This window comes from Chanos chanos, chromosome 13, assembly GCF_902362185.1.
Source record: "Chanos chanos chromosome 13, fChaCha1.1, whole genome shotgun sequence".
Classification (NCBI taxonomy): Eukaryota; Metazoa; Chordata; class Actinopteri; order Gonorynchiformes; family Chanidae; genus Chanos; species Chanos chanos.
In genome coordinates, this window is record NC_044507.1 from 650,001 (window position 1) to 675,000 (window position 25,000).

At 42.0% G+C, this 25,000-nt stretch overlaps 1 protein-coding gene across 1 annotated transcript in view; it reads right to left on the reverse strand.

Annotated features, from left to right (window-relative positions):
* The window catches only part of otogl (otogelin-like), a 100,787-nt gene that overhangs the window by 4,176 nt on the left and 71,611 nt on the right, over positions 1–25,000 (reverse strand). The window contains exons 41-57 of the mRNA XM_030790437.1: positions 20,356–20,448; positions 19,454–19,637; positions 18,681–18,898; positions 18,026–18,167; positions 17,740–17,925; positions 17,343–17,555; positions 16,805–16,909; positions 16,471–16,578; positions 14,894–14,995; positions 9,327–9,431; positions 8,151–8,191; positions 7,422–7,485; positions 6,816–6,994; positions 4,595–4,699; positions 3,949–4,068; positions 3,820–3,865; positions 2,861–2,932 (exon numbers count right to left, since the gene is read on the reverse strand). Coding sequence (XP_030646297.1) covers positions 2,861–2,932; positions 3,820–3,865; positions 3,949–4,068; positions 4,595–4,699; positions 6,816–6,994; positions 7,422–7,485; positions 8,151–8,191; positions 9,327–9,431; positions 14,894–14,995; positions 16,471–16,578; positions 16,805–16,909; positions 17,343–17,555; positions 17,740–17,925; positions 18,026–18,167; positions 18,681–18,898; positions 19,454–19,637; positions 20,356–20,448 — 2,083 coding nt within the window. The remainder of the gene's footprint in view (positions 1–2,860; positions 2,933–3,819; positions 3,866–3,948; positions 4,069–4,594; positions 4,700–6,815; positions 6,995–7,421; positions 7,486–8,150; positions 8,192–9,326; positions 9,432–14,893; positions 14,996–16,470; positions 16,579–16,804; positions 16,910–17,342; positions 17,556–17,739; positions 17,926–18,025; positions 18,168–18,680; positions 18,899–19,453; positions 19,638–20,355; positions 20,449–25,000) is intronic.

Here is a 25,000-nt window from a genome sequence, read left to right on the forward strand (position 1 = left end):
CCACATACACACACTTATAGAAACAAACATACACACACAGTTGTGGGAGTCTCTTTCTCTCTCTCTCTCTCGTACAGACACACACACACAGACATACACAGATCAGAGTCTCAAACACACATACACACACACACACACACATACATATTCTCAAAGAGACACATGTACACACACACATACACTTATTCTCGCACACAGACATACACAGCCACGTTCATGCACATTGGGGCTGGGCGATATATCGAGTATACTTGATGTATCGCGGCTTGTTCTACAGTTAATGTAGTAAATGACTAGCCACTAGCATGAGACTTGCTTGGGTGTTTCACTTCTTTCACTCCCTCCTATGGCCCTCTCCCTCTCACAGACACAAAAAGATCAAAAACTCATACATATGTCACACACACTCGCCCGCCCATCCAGACCACTCTCCTGGGTGAGCGTGTGTGACGTTTATACTGTAGGTGAGACGTGTGTTTTTGTATCTGGCGGGAACAAGGAAAGAGCCTGGAGAGAAGCGTCAAAGCGAGTTTATACGTGTTGAGTTCAGAAACGGTAATAGAAGATGGAGACAGACAAACTGGTTACAAAAAGAAACAGCACTGGATCCATCGTCTGGAAGTGGTTTGGGTGTCGCAAAGAAGATGTTGAATAAATACTGTTTTGTTAAATTTAACTTGGTTCTGATTTCCCCCCTTTTGCAGGAAAGTTTAAAATTGTTCCAATAGAGACCACTAATGAATATAAACAAGAATATTTCAATGCAGACATAGGCTGTGTTCACATGTACAGTCTTTTTTAAAGCTGCCAGCGTCTGTTTAACATAATAATCCTACGGAGTAGACCGTGTTTTCAAAAACGTCCTGAGCGGTTTGGAACACCGTAACCAGCGTTTTTTTCTGCAGATCAGGGCAGTTTTTTCTCGCAGGTGAAAAAGGTTCAATTCCTCAGATAAAACAGTTAAACAGTTCAAGAGGCTGTCTGGAGCCAAACTGGATGAATCCTAGGAGTTTCTAGTAAGTGTGTGATTACTGCTTGTCGTTAGCAAAACTAGTTAATAACTGTTATGGCAACAAAAGATGCTCTCAACTACTTTTTGGAACAAACGCTGTCAGTGTATTTTTCTACCTGGAAAAAATGCTCTGGCCAGGGTTTTTCCATCAGAAAAAGGCACTATGTGTGAACACACCCAGTATGTCGCAGGGGACTACTAGAATAATCACACTTGTGTGATTGTATGCATCAAAGCGTTAAATCAAGCATTTATGAAGTGCTTTAGAGGGGATTTCAAAATATCGAGATATATATCATGTATCGCGATATAGCCTAAAAATATCGCAGTATTATTTATAGGCTATATTGCTCAGCCCTAATGCACATACACTTATACTCATAGACAGACATACACAGCCACATTCATGATTGACGGTTTAGTTTCCATAGCAACACGGCATAGGCGTTTTCCAAAGAACTCATATATAGAACATAAGGATGGTCCTTTGATTGTAACTAAAACACAACTTGCTTACAATAAAATTACTAAACCATTTCAAATCAGTATAGAACCAACAAAATGAAATCATTTCAAAACAATGTAAAAACAACAAAATGAAACCATGTCAAAACAGTGTAAAAACAACAAAATAAAACCATTTCGAAAGTGTAGTTAGTAGTTATTGTGAGTTATTCTTAAATGTTCACTTACTGTCAGACAGTGGAACACTGCTGTTACACAGTGCTGTTATTATAAGACAGGGGTTCTGACATATGTAATACAAAGGAAAGATCATAATAAAAGATCCTGTTTTAATGACATAGGATATCATTTAGATCAGGGGTGTCCAAATCCAGCCCTGGAGGGCCAGGGTCCTGACGATTTTTGTTTTCACCTCTCAGTTACCTGTTGATTTTCACCTTGAAAACAGGTGTGCACGCTCTTCAGCCAATCACAGATTGTATTTAGTTAGTCGACAAGAAAACCAGCAGGACCATGGCCCTCCAGGACTGTATTTTGACACCCTTAGTTTAGATAATAGAGTATGATATTCATATATAACTACAAAATGGTTTTGTTATTTTAACATGATCCAAAGTTAGTGATCATTTATTCTGCAATTGTTACACATGTATTTGTTATTTGTTTTGTCTTGTTTTGTTTTTAATGACAGTTTCTCATAATGGCAAAAAAGAGAGGCAAGTACTTATGTATCAGACATACGTAATGAGAGAACAAAATACAGCAGTCTAAAGGATTTGAGGTTGTTCAGTTCTCTGTTCTCTTTTAGACGTATGATAAATCATCTATGTGACCACGATCATAAGACTATAACTATCCTAAAAACATTTACTCAGTAAGGTCGACAGAGAGAGAGGGACAGGTAGAGAGAGAGAGACAGACAGGCAGACACAGAGAGATAGAAAGAGACACACACAGGCAGATGGAGAGACAGAAGAAAAAAACATTTAAACAGTAAGGCAGACAGAGAGACACACAGACAGACAGACAGAGAGAGACACAGACAGGCAGACAGAGAGAGACACAGAAAGGCAGACAGAGAGACAGACAGGCAGACAGAAGGAGAGAAAAAGGCAGACAGAGAGAAAAGAAAGTGTTCGATGAAGGAAAGAGGATAAATGTTTTATTAACCAAGAAGTGTTCTACACCACACTTAAATACCTACCTGGTCTCATGAAGTAGATGCTAAATATTGGCTAAATATTGTTTGTTGTATATATGTGTGTGTGTGTGTGTGTGTGTGCGTGTGTGTGCCCATATGTATAAGTCACTCATAGGGTGAACATGAGTACAGTTGTTGTGGACATACACAGAGAGAGAGAGAGAGAGAGAGAGAGAGAGTACCTGTGTCACAGTTAGTACTAGCAGTGGGAGTAACTGGACTAACGGAAAAAGGCAATATACCAACTCCAGCACCTGAGAGACACACACATACACTGTGAGGACACACAACACACACACACAACACACACACAAATGCACAGCACTGTGTGCATGCAATCCCTGCTCAGCAATCAGCCCAGAGCACATGGCTACAAGCCAACAAACTTCCAAACACCCTCTCACCTTCACACACACAAACCCTCTACACACAAACAGATACTCACAAACACGCAGTATCAACACATGCATATGCGAATGCACATACAAACACATGCACCACGACTAATACAACAGCCCGCCTGCATACACACACACTCACATAAAATACACACAGATCACATGTCAGCTTAGTAACAAAGCCAATCCACTGTAGAGAACTGCACAATTCAGTTACAAACAGAAAAAGAAAAAATGAAAAATTACCACTGAGTCCTGGACTAATTATCACCTGATTCATATGAATAATACATTTCTCATGAGAAAGTCACTTAACAAGAGACAGTGTAATTATATGTAGGCTGGGATACTTTAGATTAGATTAAACAGAGAATGACTCAATTTTTACACAGGGCTGTCTGTTTTTGTGATAAAACTTAAAACATCCAAAAAGATGGATTTTGCACAAATACTACAACACTACACAAACACACATACACACATGCACACACACACACACACAAATACACACAGATAAAAGTATCACAGAAATATTGAGAGAAAAAAAGAGATGAGAGAATGAGACAGAGAGAAGTTTGTAGGAATGCAGGAGTGTGGCTTCTCTTCCACAGCAGCAGGGGGCACTCTACAGGCAGCCGCTCACCAGTAGCCAGCAAGCCCAGCACTGCCACTCCCAAATGCTGCTCCAATCAGCACGCAGCAACCCAGACAAGCCCAACAAGCCCCACCCACAAACTACTTACATGTCTTGCAGCAGCCGTCCACATAGGTCTGAACCACACCTCCATTCTGAAACAAATACACTGAGGTTATAAACACACACACGAAGCCAATACACATGATGACACAGACACACACTTATTAATTCAGACCTGAATGCACTCTGTGTCATTGAATGGAGGACAGACAACCCCAGAGGCCAGGATCACAGCTCCAACAGCAGTTTCCATACAGTCATAGCGTGTACAGTTAACTACCCAGGAACTACCAACCTAAACACACGCACACACACACACACAACACAAACACACACACACACACACACACGTGCACACATACACATACACACGTATACAAAACAACAGTAAAAACACATCACAGTGCACACAAAGAGACATACACAAAAAATCAGGTAACACTCAAAGTTACTGGCACTTCCAGTGTGTGTGTGCGTGTACGCGCGTGTGTGTGTGCGCACGTGCATGTATATCCGTGTGTGTGTTGGGATGCGTACCATGAAGACTTCTGTAGTTCCACTGTGTGTTTGTGTGTGTGTGTGTGTTCGTAGGTATGTATGTGTTCGTGTGTGTAGATGTGTGTGTGTGTTCGCTCATGTGTTCCTGCGTAGGAGTGGTTGTGTGTGTGTGTGTGTGTGTGTGTGTGTGTGTGTGTGTGTGTGTGTTTGTGTTGGGATGCGTTCCATGAAGACTTCTGTAGTTCCACTGTGTGTGTGTGTTCGTGTGTGTGTGTGTGTGTGTGTGTGTGTTCGTGTGTGTGTGTGTGTGTTGGGATGCGTACCATGAAGACTTCTGTAGTTCCATTTTCACTTAAGTAAGAACAGGAGACATTTTTACAAGAGCCGCAGCACACGTGAGGATCAGAAGAAGGAACATACACCTGGTGCTTTACACACACAGACACACACACACAGAAAACAGAACAAATCATGCTAATCACTGGCTAGAAGGTAATAGTTTGATCCAAAGATTCAAAAGTACAATGAGACTGTAGTGTACAGTGAGACTGCAGTGTACAGTGAGACTGTAGTGTACATGGTGTGAGTTAGACTGCAGTGTACAGTGAGACAGTAGCGTATGGTGTGAGTTAGACTGCAGTGTACAGTGAGACAGTAGCGTATGGTGTGAGTTAGACTGCAGTGTGCAGTGAGACTGCAGTGTACAGTGAAACTGTAGAGTACATGGTGTGAGTTAGACTGCAGTGTACAGTGAGACAGTAGCGTATATTGGGTGAGTTAGACTGTAGTGTACAGTAAGACTGTAGTGTACATGGTGTGAGTTAGACTGCAGTGTACAGGGAAAACAGCACTACAACAGCACATTATGTGTTTAAGACTGCAGCAAAATGAGGACCAGTGAGTCTACACTTAGGAAGATATAGGTGAATGAGGCCCAGTTCCTAAGTTTTTTTTTTAATTAGTTCTTGAGAAAGGTCCTAAGAACAGACTGGATGGTGCTGTTGTGATGGTCAAATTTGCCTTGGGATTAATAAAGTATTTCTTATTTTATATTGGTAGCCTAAAGCGTCCCAAGAGGCACTCATCACTCTCTGCAAATAGATCTACACCCCCCCCCCCCAGGGCATGATCTGCAACAACTTGAAGGAGCAGTAAATGTGCCATCAGGTGAGTAGGCCCAGGGTGCAGAGATAGACCTACTTTGGTCCTATAAATAGAGTGATCAGTCTTTGATTACTGGATGGCACGGTTCCCAAGTAACATAACTGATGTGAAATGAAGTGTTAGTGTAGCATTTATTTATTTTAAAAGACCATAATGCTTTGTAATGATGTGTTGTAGTGTGGGCGTAGTGTATAACAGTGAGCCAACAGACAGAGCCAAACTTCGCGCGGCTGAACAGAGATGGCGGAAATCAAGATCCCTCAACGACCTATCCTACTACCACTCTCTTCTTTCTCCTCTACCCTATCCTCTGCCAAATCTGCCTTCTTCCACTCCAGGATCAACACCGCCTCTTCCAACACCCACAAACTCTTCTCCTCCCTCCTTTCTCCTCCTCCTCCTCCTCCTCCCTCATCCCTATCTGCTGATGACTTTGTCTCCTTCTTCGAGAAGAAGATCAAAGGCATCTGCGACTGCTTTCCCCCATCCCCGCCCACCCCGGATCCTGCACCCTCCACCCCCCCCCCCAACTATCTTCTCCTCCTTCTCCCCTCTATCTGACTCTGAAGCTCTCCTACTTATAAAATCCCATCGTCCTACTACCTGTCCTCTAGATCCCATCCCCTCCCCTCTCTTTCAGGCCATCTCGGACGACATTCTGCCCTTCATCTCGTCCTTGATCAACAGCTCTCTGTCTTCTGGCACAGTTCCTTCTGCCCTGAAGAGGGCGCGGGTCAAGCCACTGCTCAAGAAGCCCAGTCTAGACCCAGCTGATGTCAGTAGCTACCGTCCAGTCTCTCTCCTACCGTTTCTCTCCAAAACCCTGGAACGTGCAGCATATAATCAACTCTCTCCATATCTTCTCCAGAACAATCTCATGGATCAGAACCAATCTGGATTCAAAGCCGGCACTATAACAGTGTTGATGTGTTGTAATGTAGTTGTGTGTAATGATGTGTTTTAGTGTGTAGTGTTCATGTGTTGTAGTGTGTAATGTGTTGTAGTGTGGGTGTAGTGTATAACAGTGTTCATGTGTTGTAGTGTGTAGTGTGTAATGATGTGTTGTAGTGTGAGTGTAGTGTATAACAGTGTTCATGTGTTGTAGTGTAGTTGTGTGTAGTGTGTTGTAATGTAGTTGTAGTGTGTAGTGTGTAATGATGTGTTGTAGTGTAGTTGTAGTGTGTAGTGTGTAATGATGTGTTGTAGTGTGAGTGTAGTGTATAACAGTGTTCATGTGTTGTAGTGTAGTTGTGTGTAATGATGTGTTGTCGTGTAGTTGTGTGTAATGTGTTGTAGTGTGGGTGTAGTGTATGACAGTGTTGATGTGTTGTAGGGTGGTTGAGAGTTGAGAAGAAACTGTTTTAGTGGACTGTGACTCACTGGTTCACACTTCTCAGAGCAGTTGATGGTAGAGACGTCCATGGCATAAAATCCAGTCCTGGAGTCTCTGTGTGTGAGGCAGTGAACAGTGTAACACAGGTCACCCTCAAAGTACTGCACCATAGACTGACCCGGACTCAGTACAGTCACACCCTGAAACAAGCATACATCGGCCTTCTCTAAACACACACACACACACACACACACACACACACACACACACACACGTGTTAACCACACATACAAACACAAATAAAGAGATTTGGGTGTGTGTGTGTAACATCTTACTGCAGGTATACTGGGTGTGTGTGTGTGTGTGTGTCACATCTTACTGCAGGTATACTGGGTGTATGTGCGTGTGTGTGTAACATCTTACTGCAGGTATACTGGGCGTGTGTGTGTGTGTAACATCTTACTGCAGGTATACTGGGGGTGTGTGTGTGTGTGTGTAACATCTTACTACAGGTATACTGGGCGTGTGTGTGTGTGTGTGTAACATCTTACTGCAGGTATACTGGGTGTGTGTGTGTGTGTGTGTAACATCTTACTGCAGGTATACTGGGTGTGTGTGTGTGTGTGTGTGTGTGTGTGTGTGTAACATCTTACTGCAGGTATACTGGGTGCAGCTACATGCACTGCTGTAGTCTGGCTCCTCCACCTGCACCTCCCCCTAAAGAGCAAAGTTATTAAGGGTCACATGGGTCATCAGGAGGTCACAGACAGAACAAAGGTCACTGGGGTCACCTTAAGGTCACATATTTGACTTAACTACTTCAAGAAGTGTAGAGCATATAGAGGGGTTGTTTAAAGAGTAATTGAGATTTAATATGGGAATGGTTTGGTTTGTTCCCAAAACATGACCAAATTCAGGTTAAATTCTCTGGGTAAGGGAGTAAAACCCTTCAGCTTATTTTTTACAAAGACATGCTGTGTAAAACTGAAATAACAGAGTGGAACATGTCCACTGAATGCAATTTGATTCTACTGTGGTTTTGATGTGCTTGTGTGTGTGTCTTTGCGTGTGTGAGAACTTTAAATGAGAGTTGTGAGTCACCAGTGTGTCAGTTCTGAATTAAATCAGTCAGTCACTGCTGTGTGTCAGTACTCACAAAGAACCATCAAACACAGCAATGAAACAACTGCAACATCTGTTACTAATAAGACATTTCTGAGGACGTCCACTGAACAGCAATGTCTGGACTCAGAGACAGACAGATGTGAATTACTGTCTGTACTTACTGGCTATCACTGGGTTTTTACATGTACTCAATGTACTCAAACACATACACACATATACAGACACACACACACACACACACACACACAGAAACTCACTGTAGCACAGAATGGGCGTGATGCATTCTGACACTGGCACTCTAGAGAAGAAACACAGTTTAAACATCTTAACACTCACCAGACTACAAGTGTAATTGCCTTACACATAATGTACATATATAACATTATACATATACACACAGAGATATAGACAGATAAGATATAGATGTAGACATAGATGTAGAAAGGTGGCATGAGCAGCCCTGGTCAAAATTTCTGTTACTGTGAATAGTCAAGTGAGTAGAGGATGAACTGGTCTCCAAAAGGCCTATAGTTAAAGATGAAACATTCTTTTTAAAATTTTGAGCAAGAATGATTAGTGTTTAGTGTTCAGTGCTTAGTGTTCAGTGATTAGTGTTCAGTGCAATTTTCGAGTGAAAAAAAGGAAAGGAGCACCATGCTGAAGTCTGGGCACCACCAAGATCAGATAACCTTTACCAAGCTCTCAGACCTGAATTAGCTTGTTAGATTTGATCTCTCTCACATAACCTTTACCAAGCTCTCAGACCTGAATTAGCTTGTTAGATTTGATCTCTCTCACATAACCTTTACCAAGCTCTCAGACCTGAATTAGCTTGTTAGATTTGATCTCTCTCACATAACCTTTACCAAGCTCTCAGACCTGAATTAGCTTGTTAGGGTTGTGACTTGCTAGCAGTCATCATTAGGAAAGGCCAGGTGATGCAGATTTCAAAGCTTTATAAATACTCTGACTCCTCAAAGCTCGTCCCAACAATCAGCAGCCGTGGGCTCCTCTAAGCAGCTGCCTTGCACTCTGAAAATTAAAATAACTGATGCCCACAAAGCAGGAGAAAGCTATAAGATAAAGCAGGAGATGGCTATAAGATAAAGCAGGAGATGGCTATAAGATAAAGCAGGAGATGGCTATAAGAGGATAGCAAAGTGTTTTCAGGGGTGATACTGTATACAGTATCAGTCAAAAGTTTGTATATACCTGGGAGGTATTCCAGAAAGCGGGTTTAGTGAAAACTCTTAGTTAACTCTCACAGCAAGTAGTAAACCTCCTAATAGAAGAGCCGTATGGCTTTGTTTTGCTAGGAGAATGAAGCCATAGGGCTCTTCTATTAGGAGGTTTACCCCCCAGATGTGTGTGTGTGTGTGTGTGTGTGTGTGTGTGTGCGCGTGCGCGTGTGTGTGTGTAAACTGATGCAGTACCACATTGTGTTTCTGGACAGCAGTGGTGAGGCACTGGTCTCTTGACCAGGGCAGCTCCAGGAGCACAGCTGACAGAGGGCTCAGGGCACAAACTCAAATCACACACTGAAAAATAAACAACGGCCAAAACATGAACAACGACAATATCTGACACACTGACCCGTACCATCCTCACTGATTATTACTGACACACTGAATCATACCATCCTCACTGATTATTACTGACACACTGACCTGTACCATCCTCACTGATTATTACTGACACACTGACCCATACCATCCTCACTGATTATTACTGACACACTGACCCATACCATCCTCACTGATTATTACTGACCCATACCATCCTGACTGATTATTACTGACCCCTACCATCCTCACTGATTATTACTGACACACTGACCCCTACCATCCTCACTGATTATTACTGACCCCTACCATCCTCACTGATTATTACTGACACACTGACCTGTACCATCCTCACTGATTATTACTGACACACTGACCCATACCATCCTCACTGATTATTACTGACATACTGACCCATACCATCCTCACTGATTATTACTGACATACTGACCCATACCATCCTCACTGATTATTACTGACCCATACCATCCTGACTGATTATTACTGACCCCTACCATCCTCACTGATTATTACTGACACACTGACCCCTACCATCCTCACTGATTATTACTGACCCCTACCATCCTCACTGATTATTACTGACATACTGACCTGTACCATCCTCACTGATTATTACTGACACACTGACCCCTACCATCCTCACTGATTATTACTGACACACTGACCCATACCATCCTCACTGATTATTACTGACACACTGACCCATACCATCCTCACTGATTATTACTGACCCCTACCATCCTCACTGATTATTACTGACACACTGACCCCTACCATCCTCACTGATTATTACTGATACACTGACCCATACCATCCTCACTGATTATTACTGACACACTGACCCATACCATCCTCACTGATTATTACTGACCCCTACCATCCTCACTGATTATTACTGACCCACTGACCCCTACCATCCTCACTGATTATTACTGACCCACTGACCCCTACCATCCTCACTGATTATTACTGACCCCTACCATCCTCACTGATTATTACTGACACACTGACCCCTACCATCCTCACTGATTATTACTGACACACTGACCCCTACCATCCTCACTGATTATTACTGACACACTGACCCGTACCATCCTTATTGACTGTACCATTTCATTCCATCTTCCTTACTATAAACATACCCAGTAAGGTAAACCAAGTTTTAGCTGAGAAATCAGGCAGCAATCTCAACAAAGGCCAATCCAAGGTCAAAGCCAGATATCCACAGGGCAAACAAATCCAAATCGTAAGGCAAAAACAGGTCAAGATTAACACAGTCAAGATTTCAAATCACTGATGGCAAACTTATGCAGACAGGCTCAGAAAACAAACCGTCAAAATGTGACAAAGAACAGAAACAGGTACAGGACTTAAATACACAGAACAATTGGCAGCAAAGACAGGCTACTGGTGGAAAACAGGAGGTAACAAATCAGGTAATAATAGTGATCAGGTGGGGGGCGGGGACAGAAGTGAGCAGAAGCACATGGCAATACCAAACACAAACAGAAGCACATGGCAATACCAAACACAAACAGAAGCACATGGCAATACCAAACACAAACAGAAGCGAATGGCAATACCAAACACAAACAGAAGCACATGGCAATACCAAACACAAACAGAAGCACATGGCAATACCAAACACAAACAGAAGCACATGGCAGTACCAAACACAAACAGAAGCACATGGCAATACCAAACACAAACAAAAGCACATGGCAGTACCAAACACAAACAGAAGCACATGGCAATACCAAACACAAACAGAAGCACATGGCAGTACCAAACACAAACAGAAGCACATGGCAGTACCAAACACAAACAGAAGCACATGGCAATACCAAACACAAACAGAAGCGCGGGAGGGAAGCACGCCGGGGTTCTGCGGCGAAATCGACAGAGTAACTTCAAACCTCCTCTGCCCAGCATTCTGCTAGCTAATGTACAGTCGCTGGACAACAAGCTAGACGAACTGCGAGCACGTATTAATCACGAAAGGGACATTAGGAACTGCTGCGTTCTGGCATTCACAGAGACGTGGCTGGAGCCCAACGTGCCCGATTGTGCCGTCACCCCGGGGAATTTCTCCATCTACCGACAAGATCGAACGAAAGACTCAGGCAGGACGAGAGGAGGGGGTGTGTGCTTTATGGTTAACTCTTCGTGGACCAAGGATATCTGTGTTTTAACAACGCACTGTTCCCCAGTTCTGGAGCTGCTGACCATCAAAGTTAGACCCTTCTACCTCCCCAGAGAGTTCAGCTCAGTCCTCCTCACAGCTGTTTACATCCCCCCACAGGCTGATAAACCATCAGCACTGGACGAGCTGAATAGAATCATTAATGGACTGGAAAACTCATACCCAGAGGCTGCGCTCATTGTTTTGGGAGACCTCAACGGAGCCAATATGAAGAAAGTTCTCCCAAAATACTATCAACACATCACTTTTCCCACCAGGGGAGAACAGACCCTGGATCACTGCTATACCCCCTTCAAAGACTGCTACAAACCCCTCCCCCGCCCGGCTTTTGGAAAAGCAGACCACTGCTCCATCCTACTGCTGCCTGCATATAGGCAGAAGCTGATACAGGAAAAACCAGTTATCAGGGACATATACAAATGGGACAGAGTGGCTGAGGGGGTCCTTCAGGACTGCTTTGAGACTACTGACTGGCAGATGTTTGAAGACGCGGCGGACGGCAATATCAATGAATACACAGACTCGGTCATTGGCTATATAAGCAAGTGTATCAGCGATGTTGTCCCAAGAACCACCGTTCGGATCTACCCCAACCAGAAGCCCTGGGTTAACGGGGAGATTCGCACTAAACTCAAAGCGCCGACCACCGCCTTCAACTCAGGAGACCCTGACGCCTACAAAGCATCCAGATATGACCTCAGGAAGTCCATCAGGGATGCCAAGAAGAAGTATAGGGCCAAAGTGGAGTCCAGCTACTACAGCTCTGACCCCAGGAGCATGTGGAATGGACTGCGCAGCATCACAGACTACAAGGGGAAAAACAAAGACATTGCCCAGTGCAGAGCATCGCTCCCAGATGAGCTGAACACCTTCTATGCACGGTTTGATGCAGATAACACATCGCCCCTCGTGCATCCACATGTGGATGGGAAGGCTGCCACACTGACCCTAGAAACAGCTGAGGTGAGACGGTCCTTCAAAAGGGTCAACCCCCACAAAGCTCCAGGGCCAGATGGCATCCCTGGCCGGGCTCTCAGAGTGTGCGCTGACCAACTGTCGGAGGTGTTCACCAAAATCTTTAACCTCTCCCTGAGTCAGTCCGTGGTCCCCACCTCCCTGAAGGCATCCACCATCGTTCCTGTCCCCAAGAAGAAACCGATGGCCTCCTGCCTAAATGACTACCGCCCTGTTGCACTGACATCAGTCATCATGAAGTGCTTCGAGCGACTGGTTAAAACCCACATCTGCTCCTCCCTTCCTGACACCTTGGACCCTCTTCAGTTTGCATACAGACCAAACAGGGCCACAGAGGACGCCATCGCCATGGCGTTACACACCACGCTCACCCACCTGGACAAGGGGAATACCTATGTGAGAATGCTCTTCATCGATTACAGCTCAGCATTCAACACCATCATCCCCTCAAAACTCGTTTCAAAGCTCGCTGAACTTGGTCTAGCACCCTCTATCTGCAGCTGGATATTAGACTTCCTGACGGGCAGGCCCCAGGTGGTGAGAATTGGCAGTCACACCTCATCATCACTGATCCTCAACACAGGCGCACCACAGGGCTGTGTGCTCAGCCCCCTACTGTACTCCCTGTTCACCTACGACTGTACTGCCAAGCACAGTTCAAATGTCATCATCAAGTTTGCTGACGACACGACCATTCTGGGCCTCATCACAGACAACGATGAGACGGCTTACAGAGAGGAAGTGAGGGCACTAACCATCTGGTGCCAAGACAACAACCTCTCTCTCAACGTCAGTAAAACCAAAGAGATGATAGTAGACTTCAGGAGACAGCAGAGGGGTGGGCACCTCCCCATCCACATTGGTGACGCTGAAGTTGAGAGGGCCAGCAGCTTCAAATTCCTCGGTGTACACATCACTGAGGACCTCTCCTGGTCGCTACATACAGACACCATGGTCAAGAAGGCTCGCCAGCGGCTCTATTTCTTGAGAAGACTGAGGAAGTTTGACATGAACGCCAGCATCCTCACCAACTTCTACAGGTGCACCATCGAGAGCTTGCTGACGGGCTGCATCACGGTCTGGTACGGGAACTGCTCCGCCCACAGCCGCAAATCACTACAGAGGGTGGTGGATGCGGCACAGCACGTGACTGGCAGCAGACTCCCTGCCATTCAGGACATCTTCCACCAGCGGTGTCTGCGGAAGGCCCACAGGATCATTAAGGACCGCAGCCACCCAGCACGCAGACTGTTCTCCTTGTTACCGTCTGGCAGACGATACAGGAGCATGGCTGCACGCACCACCAGACTTAAGGACAGTTTTTACCACCAGGCCATCAGGCTTCTTAACTCACACAACTAAACACCCCCCCCCCCCCCACTGGAGTCTGGACTACCTACTTTGTTGCACTGTTCACTGCTCAAGTGCACTGTTGCACTACTAACTTGCACTGCACTGTCTACCTTCACAGGTTACTATGATTCACAGTGTTTACATGATACTGCACTGACACTTACACTGGTACATAAAGCTGTACATCCCCCACGTACAATACCGTTGTTCACACTCGCCACTTTATACTTTAAATCTAAGCGTCCTTCACATGTATATAGTGTATATATTTCATATTCTGTTCCATATTCTGTTATATTTATTGTGCACCCTCCATGTTCCTTATTGTTCATTACGCATACCTCTCTTTTTATATTTTTCTTTTATATTCTTATAGTTAACTCCTTTTATATATTTATAACTCTCTTTTATATTTTCTCCTCTCTTTTATATTTTCTTTCTCAGTATACTCCTTATTCCCCTACTCTTAATCCCCTGTTTTGCTCTTCTACTCCTTGTGCTCTTATTGCTGAGTTGACCTGTTTCTCTCTTCTCACACATTTCATTGTACCGTTGACCCTGTGTCAACCTGCATATGACAAATAAACTCTTAAACTAAACTAAGCACATGGCAATACCAAACACAAACAGAAGCACATGGCAGTACCAAACACAAACAGAAGCACATGGCAATACCAAACACAAACAGAAGCACATGGCAATACCAAACACAAACAGAAGCACATGGCAATACCAAACACAAACAGAAACACATGGCAGTACCAAACACAAACAGAAGCACATGGCAATACCAAACACAAACAGAAGCACATGGCAATACCAAACACAAACAGAAGCACATGACAGACAGACAGTGTGTGTATAAACATATACAGACAGACAGTACCGCAGTGATACAGAGGACAGCAGTGGTTTGTGGTGTTCATGTCCACAGCTAGAATTTCTCCCGGCAAACACACTGGTATTGGTTCCATACAGGACTCACACACTGTAAAACACACACACACACACACACAATGGAGACATTCACATTTCTTAAAATATTCTCACATGGTAACTTTCAGTATAAATAATACATTATAATAAAAGAGCAAACTGTATGATATATGAAGTGTTACATATGTGGAGGGGCGTGCACATGTATGCCCTCTCATTATGAGTTATGAGAACAGACTGGAGTGTATAATGTCATTATTATGAGTTATGAGAACAGAGTGAAGTGTATAATGTCATTATTATGAGTTATGAGAACAGAGTGAAGTGTATAACGTCATTATTATGAGTTATGAGGACAGTGAAGTATATAATGTCATTATTATGAGTTATGAGAACAGAGTGAAGTGTATAATGTCATTATTATGAGTTATGAGAACAGAGTGAAGTGTATAATGTCATTATTATGAGTTATGAGAACAGAGTGAAGTATATAATGTCATTATTATGAGTTATGAGGACAGTGAAGTATATAATGTCATTATTATGAGTTATGAGAACAGAGTGAAGTGTATAATGTCATTATTATGAGTTATGAGGACAGTGAAGTGTATAACGTCATTATTATGAGTTATGAGAACAGAGTGAAGTGTATAACGTCATTATTATGAGTTATGAGGACAGTGAAGTATATAATGTCATTATTATGAGGACAGAGTGAAGTGTATAATGTCATTATTATGAGTTATGAGAACAAAGTGAAGTGTATAATGTCATTATTATGAGTTATGAGAACAGTGAAGTATATAATGTCATTATTATGAGTTATGAGGATAGTGAAGTGTATAATGTCATTATTATGAGTTATGAGAACAGAGTGAAGTGTATAACGTCATTATTATGAGTTATGAGGACAGTGAAGTATATAATGTCATTATTATGAGTTATGAGAACAGAGTGAAGTGTATAATGTCATTATTATGAGTTATGAGAACAGAGTGAAGTGTATAACGTCATTATTATGAGTTATGAGGACAGTGAAGTATATAATGTCATTATTATGAGGACAGAGTGAAGTGTATAATGTCATTATTATGAGTTATGAGAACAAAGTGAAGTGTATAATGTCATTATTATGAGTTATGAGAACAGTGAAGTATATAATGTCATTATTATGAGTTATGAGGATAGTGAAGTGTATAATGTCATTATTATGAGTTATGAGAACAGAGTGAAGTGTATAATGTCATTATTATGAGTTATGAGAACAGAGTGAAGTATATAATGTCATTATTATGAGTTATGAGAACAGAGTGAAGTGTATAATGTCATTATTATGAGTTATGAGAACAGAGTGAAGTATATAATGTCATTATTATGAGTTATGAGGATAGTGAAGTATATAATGTCATTATTATGAGTTATGAGGACAGACTGGAGTCTATCAGAGTGGTAACGCTGGCTGTGGTGGTAATAAAGTGCTGTAAAATAATAATGTGTTGTATAGTTATATAATGTTATAAACCATACCACACAGATAACTGTAACAGCAATCACGCTCCTCTCTGACTTCAACAAGGAACTGATCTTCTCTGCAGACAGGGGGTGGCACCCTGGGGCATGCCTGCGGATCACACTCTGAAACAGACCAATCAAAGCAGAGACCAATTAAACAGAACAATTTTCATTTACTCTGTCTGCATTACTGATTATGACAGACAATATGACTAGAGAATTCTTGGTTGATAGATAGATAGATAGATAGATAGATAGATAGATAGATAGATGGATAGATGGATAGATAGATAGATAGATAGATAGATAGATAGATAGATAGATAGATAGATAGATAGATAGATCTCACCACATCTGTACTCTGGGCAGCAGGAGAGGGCACTGTAGCCAATGACTAATCTATTCCCATTCTCACAGCTGGGAACCTCATTCTGACAGATAGTAAGGTTACACTCTGCAGAAAACACACACACACACACACACACACACACACACACACACAATTATAGGTCATTTTGCATTCCTAGCTGGACTAGAGAATCCACACTAAAGATACCAGAGCTACTGCAGTAAGACCAGTTTTGTGTAGCTGTAATCTGTGTGTGTGCGTGTGAGTTTATATGTGTGTGTGTGTGTGTGTGTATGTATACTTGTACAGCTATCCTTGTGAGGACTAGTTTGATTTAGACCTTGTGAGTAAGGACATTTTGGGAAAGTGAGGACATTTTGGCTGGTCCTCATTTCTTCAAAGGGCTATTTCAGAGTTAAAACTTGGTTTTGGGGATAAGGTTAGAATTAGGTTTAGGTTAGGGTTAGGGTAAGGGTTGGGGTTAGGTATTTAGTTGTGTGTGCGTGTGTGTGTGTGTGTGTCTGAAGTGTGTAAGTACCACAGATCTTCTTGGGGCAGCAGGCGCCTTGCTCCAGGACAGAAACAGCATACTCTCCCTCCCTTTCACACAGTGGAGCGGGCTCCTGGCTGCAGTCTGGTTCCACTGGTACCACACTACCGTTCTCCAAACAACGGAACAGACAGCACCCACGCAGAGAACCATTCCAGACCTCACCTGGAGCCCGCGGGGAACCCTCATTGTCTGTACATACTGGAAACATACAGACATAGATATAATACACACAGACATTACACACACACACACACAGACCATAGCTACACACACCCACTGATGTGCGCACGCACACACACACACACACACGCTGACCATAGCTACATACACCCACTGATGCACACACATACACAAAGACACACACATACACACACACACTGACCACACTGATCCTCGGTCACACAGAAGGCGGAGTCTGCTCGGTGGAGTATGGTGCCGCTCTTACACACGCACTCTTCCCGTATGGACGAACACATGCTCTCCTCATAGTAGTCCAGGTTTTGACACGTGTGTGTTTTACACGTGTTCACACACGCTCTGTACTCCTTACCAGCAGGACACTTCAGCGCTGACACACAAGACAAAACAAAACGTGCAAATGTTAAAGCAGACCATTCTCTGTGTGTGTGTGTGTGTGTGTGTGTGTGTGTGTGACAGAGAGAACTCACGGCAGAAATTGGGTTTTCTCCAGCTGAAACAGATCTGGTGTGTGTAGCAAATGGCCACATATGCGGCCAGGAAGTCACACTCATGGTCCTTATAATGCAGGTCTCCAGCCCAGATGTTATTACAGAACTGCTCCGGAGAGACCTGCGTATGACAACAAGCACTCTACACTTTCAAAATACAACACTGTCATATTACTGTCTGTCATATTACTGTCTGTCACATTAATGTCTGTCATATTAATGTCTGCTTCAAAGTCTGCTTTTTGGTTCACAGAGATAGATGTGTGTGTGTGTGCGTGTGCGAGTGTGTGTGTGTGTGTGTCTGTGGGTGTGTGTGTGCGAGGGAGAGTGTGTGTGTGTGTGTGTGTGTGTGAGCAAGTGAGTGTGTGTGAGCAAGTGAGTGTGTGTGTGTGTATGTGGGTGTGTGTGTGCGTGTGTGTGTGTGTGAGGGTGTGTGTGTGCGTGTGTGTGTGTGCGGGCGTGTGTGTGTGTGTGTATGTGGGTGTGTGTGCGCGTGTGTGTATGTGGGTGTGTGTGTGCGAGTGAGTGTGTATGCCTGTGTGTCTGTGTGTATGCATGTGCGTCTGTGTGTGTGTGTGTTTGTGTGTGTGCAAGTGAGTGTGTGTGTGTGTGTGTGCGCGTGTTGTGTTAGAACCTTATGGTGACACTTAGAGAAGGGTCTTTGGTTTAGGATGGTGAAGCATTTGGAGCAGTTCCCTGTGGTGCAGTTATCTCCCACTCTGCGGAAATAATCCGTCTCTTCCGAAGTATCAACCATCCAGCCGTGCAGGAACACCGGAATGTCCTCCACTTCACCAACCACCGTTCCGTTGGGCAAACGGAGGTCATCCGCCGGATTACCATCACAGCAACCTGCCACGTACACAAACTTTACTGAACACACTATCACCTGGTGCTACATACAACATCAAGGTATACACACACACACACACCCGCACATATGCACACACACACACACACACATGCACACACACACACACATGCACACACACAGACACACATACACACGCACGCATACACATGCACACACACACACACACACACATGCGCACACACACATTGCAACACATTGCTACACACTTGTACACACACACACACTCGTGCACACACACATAGCAACACATTACAATCAGCAAACACACAATACACACACAAACACACCACACAATACACACAAACACACCACACATTACACACACAAACACACCACACAATACACACACAAACACGCCACACATTACACACAAACACCACACAATACACACACGAACACACCACACTTTACACACAAACACCACACAATACACACACAAACACACCACACATTACACACACAAACACCACACATTACACACACAAATGCACCACAAGTTACACACACCACACAGTTAACACACTCAGCCTCACCACAGAGCCCTCTGGTGGAGGTGTTGGCTGGGGTGGTGTACTGGAGAACCATGACTCCGGTGCTGTGGTACCACTGAATCTGAACTCCACCCGGTGTGTTAACTACATACATGGTACCAGTGTCATCGATGTGAAGGTTCTGCCTGGTGAATGGTAACCGGGCTGTGATCAGGTTCACTGATACCTAAAACCCACCAGAACAAACACTTTAACCCAGAAAAAGCCGCAGGACCTAACAAGTACCTAATACAGTTCAGGATCCAACAGTACCGTAACCCATCGTAACAAAACTCAACAGAACCCATCCTAACACAGTCTTAAACTATGAGAACAAACCTAGAACCATCCCCATGGGCAGAACCGTAGAACTCACTAGACCCTAGCTGTATTCAAGCAGGGCATAACCACAAGCCTAGAACCTGGAATCCTCCCTGATTTGGACTGATTCAGAAGAGAACTGGACTGATTCAGAAGAGAACTGGACTGATTCAGGAGAGATTGACACCTTTATAAATCATTTGAGAACCATTTTTAACGTAAATCATCTTCAGTCCACGCCCAAGTCTCACTAAAACCCTTCCCACCCATGCAACACCTCCATTCCAAATGCAACACCTCCATTCCAAATGCAACACCCCCATTCCAAATGCAATACCTCCATTCCAAATGCAACACCTCCATTCCAAATGCAACACCTCCATTCCAAATGAAACCTACACATTTTCAGCCTTAATGAGCGCTCTACTAACACACACAGTCTTACAGCAAACATCACCAAAGACAGAAGCCCAGAGTGAGACCAAACTGAGTCAGAAGTCCAGAGTGAGACCAAGCTGAGTCAGAAGTCCAGAGTGAGACCAAGCTGAGTCAGAATATTTCACAAAGCAGAATGTCACAGCCACCTTGCGGTCCAGACGGTTTATCATGATCCTGTAGGAGTGCGTGGAAATGTTCAGCTTTTTAAAACACAGACCAGACGTCCCTCCGCTGGGACTCTGTGGTTATGAAAGGAAGAGAGAGAGACGTTACAGCACATTTATGAGTCGGTGTAAAGAATGGGTCCGTGATGAAAGGACCACTGGTCCAAATGAAGCACTGTTGGTGTGCTGTATGTTACTATGTATGTTACTATGTCAGTTTACTAATGGGATGTTAATAGTGAGTGTGTAATGGTGACAGCATTAATAATGTTATTAACCTGACAGTGTTAATAACCTGACAATGTTAATAATGTGACAATGTTAATAACCTGACAGCATTAATAATGTGACAATGTTAATAATGTGACAGTGTTAATAACCTGACAGCGTTAATAATGTGACAGTGTTAATAACCTGACAATGTTAATAATGTGACAGTGTTAATAACCTGACTGCATTAATAATGTGACAGTGTTAATAACCTGACAGCGTTAATAACCTGACAGCGTTAATAACCTGACAGTGTTAATACTGTGACAGTGTTAATAACCTGACAGCGTTAATAATGTGACAGTGTTAATAACCTGACAGCGTTAATAACCTGACAATGTTAATAATGTGACAGCATTAATAATGTGACAGTGTTAATAACCTGACAGTGTTAATAATGTGACAATGTTAAGAACCTGACTGCATTAATAATGTGACAGTGTTAATAACCTGACAATGTTAATAACCTGACAGCCTTAATAACCTGACAGTGTTAATAACCTGACAGCCTTAATAATGTGACAGCGTTAATAATGTGACAGTGTTAATAACCTGACTGCATTAATAATGTGACAGTGTTAATAACCTGACAATGTTAATAACCTGACAGCCTTAATAACCTGACAGCGTTAATAACGTGACAGTGTTAATACTGTGACAGTGTTAATAACCTGACAGCATTAATAATGTGACAGTGTTAATAACCTGACAGCGTTAATAACCTGACAATGTTAATAATGTGACAGCATTAATAATGTGACAGTGTTAATAACCTGACAGTGTTAATAACCTGACAGCGTTAATAATGTGACAGTGTTAATAACCTGACAATGTTAATAATGTGACAGCATTAATAACCTGACAGTGTTAATAACGTGACAGTGTTAATAACCTGACAGCGTTAATAATGTGACAGCATTAATAATGTGACAGTGTTAATAACCTGACAGCATTAATAATGTGACAGTGTTAATAACCTGACAGCGTTAATAACCTGACAATGTTAATAATGTGACAGTGTTAATAACCTGACAGTGTTAATAACCTGACAGCGTTAATAATGTGACAGTGTTAATAACCTGACAGCGTTAATAACCTGACAGCGTTAATAATGTGAGAGTGTTAATAACCTTACAGCATTAATAACCTGACAGTGTTAATAACCTAACAGTGTTAATAACCTGACAGCCTTAATAATGTGACAGCGTTAATAACGTGACAGTGTTAATATTGTGACAGTGTTAATAACCTGACAGCGTTAATAATGTGACAGTGTTAATAACCTGACAATGTTAATAATGTGACAATGTTAATAATGTGACAGTGTTAATAACCTGACAGCGTTAATAATGTGACAGTGTTAATAACCTGACAATGTTAATAACCTGACAGCCTTAATAACCTGACAGTGTTAATAACCTGACAGCGTTAATAATGTGACAGTGTTAATAACCTGACAGCGTTAATAATGTGACAGTGTTAATAACCTGACAGTGTTAATAACCTGACAGCGTTAATAATGTGACAGTGTTAATAACCTGACAGTGTTAATAACCTAACAGTGTTAATAACCTAACAGCGTTAATAATGTGACAGTGTTAATAACCTGACAGCGTTAATAACCTGACAGTGTTAATAACCTGACAGAGTTAATAATGTGACAGTGTTAATAACCTGACAGCGTTAATAACCTGACAGTGTTAATAACCTGACAGCCTTAATAATGTGACAGCGTTAATAACGTGACAGTGTTAATATTGTGACAGTGTTAATAACCTGACAGCGTTAATAATGTGACAGTGTTAATAACCTGACTGCATTAATAATGTGACAGTGTTAATAACCTGACAATGTTAATAACCTGACAGCCTTAATAACCTGACAGCGTTAATAACGTGACAGTGTTAATACTGTGACAGTGTTAATAACCTGACAGCATTAATAATGTGACAGTGTTAATAACCTGACAGCGTTAATAACCTGACAATGTTAATAATGTGACAGCATTAATAATGTGACAGTGTTAATAACCTGACAGCGTTAATAATGTGACAGTGTTAATAACCTGACAGCCTTAATAATGTGACAGCATTAATAACCTGACAGTGTTAATAACCTGACAGCATTAATAATGTGACAGTGTTAATAACGTGACAGTGTTAATAACCTGACAGTGTTAATAATGTGACAGTGTTAATAACCTGACAGTGTTAATAACGTGACAGTTTTAATAACCTGACAGCGTTAATAATGTGACAGCATTAATAATGTGACAGTGTTAATAACCTGACAGCATTAATAATGTGACAGTGTTAATAACCTGACAGCGTTAATAACCTGACAATGTTAATATTGTGACAGTGTTAATAACCTGACAGTGTTAATAACCTGACAGCGTTAATAATGTGACAGTGTTAATAACCTGACAGCGTTAATAACCTGACAGTGTTAATACTGTGACAGTGTTAATAACCTGACAGCGTTAATAATGTGACAGTGTTAATAACCTGACAGCGTTAATAACCTGACAATGTTAATAATGTGACAGCATTAATAATGTGACAGTGTTAATAACCTGACAGTGTTAATAATGTGACAATGTTAATAACCTGACTGCATTAATAATGTGACAGTGTTAATAACCTGACAATGTTAATAACCTGACAGCCTTAATAACCTGACAGTGTTAATAACCTGACAGCCTTAATAATGTGACAGCGTTAATAATGTGACAGTGTTAATAACCTGACTGCATTAATAATGTGACAGTGTTAATAACCTGACAATGTTAATAACCTGACAGCCTTAATAACCTGACAGCGTTAATAACCTGACAGTGTTAATAACCTGACAGTGTTAATAACCTGACAGCATTAATAATGTGACAGTGTTAATAACCTGACAGCGTTAATAACCTGACAATGTTAATAATGTGACAGCATTAATAATGTGACAGTGTTAATAACCTGACAGTGTTAATAACCTGACAGCGTTAATAATGTGACAGTGTTAATAACCTGACAATGTTAATAATGTGACAGCATTAATAACCTGACAGTGTTAATAACGTGACAGTGTTAATAACCTGACAGCGTTAATAATGTGACAGCATTAATAATGTGACAGTGTTAATAACCTGACAGCATTAATAATGTGACAGTGTTAATAACCTGACAGCGTTAATAACCTGACAATGTTAATAATGTGACAGTGTTAATAACCTGACAGTGTTAATAACCTGACAGCGTTAATAATGTGACAGTGTTAATAACCTGACAGCGTTAATAACCTGACAGCGTTAATAATGTGAGAGTGTTAATAACCTTACAGCATTAATAACCTGACAGTGTTAATAACCTAACAGTGTTAATAACCTGACAGCCTTAATAATGTGACAGCGTTAATAACGTGACAGTGTTAATATTGTGACAGTGTTAATAACCTGACAGCGTTAATAATGTGACAGTGTTAATAACCTGACAATGTTAATAATGTGACAATGTTAATAATGTGACAGTGTTAATAACCTGACAGCGTTAATAATGTGACAGTGTTAATAACCTGACAATGTTAATAACCTGACAGCCTTAATAACCTGACAGTGTTAATAACCTGACAGCGTTAATAATGTGACAGTGTTAATAACCTGACAGCGTTAATAATGTGACAATGTTAATAATGTGACAGTGTTAATAACCTGACAGCGTTAATAATGTGACAGTGTTAATAACCTGACAGTGTTAATAACCTGACAGCGTTAATAATGTGACAGTGTTAATAACCTGACAGTGTTAATAACCTAACAGTGTTAATAACCTAACAGCGTTAATAATGTGACAGTGTTAATAACCTGACAGCGTTAATAACCTGACAGTGTTAATAACCTGACAGCGTTAATAACCTGACAGTGTTAATAACCTGACAATGTTAATAACCTGACAGCCTTAATAACCTGACAGCGTTAATAACGTGACAGTGTTAATACTGTGACAGTGTTAATAACCTGACAGCATTAATAATGTGACAGTGTTAATAACCTGACAGCGTTAATAACCTGACAATGTTAATAATGTGACAGCATTAATAATGTGACAGTGTTAATAACCTGACAGCGTTAATAATGTGACAGTGTTAATAACCTGACAGCCTTAATAATGTGACAGCATTAATAACCTGACAGTGTTAATAACCTGACAGCATTAATAATGTGACAGTGTTAATAACGTGACAGTGTTAATAACCTGACAGTGTTAATAATGTGACAGTGTTAATAACCTGACAGTGTTAATAACGTGACAGTGTTAATAACCTGACAGCGTTAATAATGTGACAGCATTAATAATGTGACAGTGTTAAT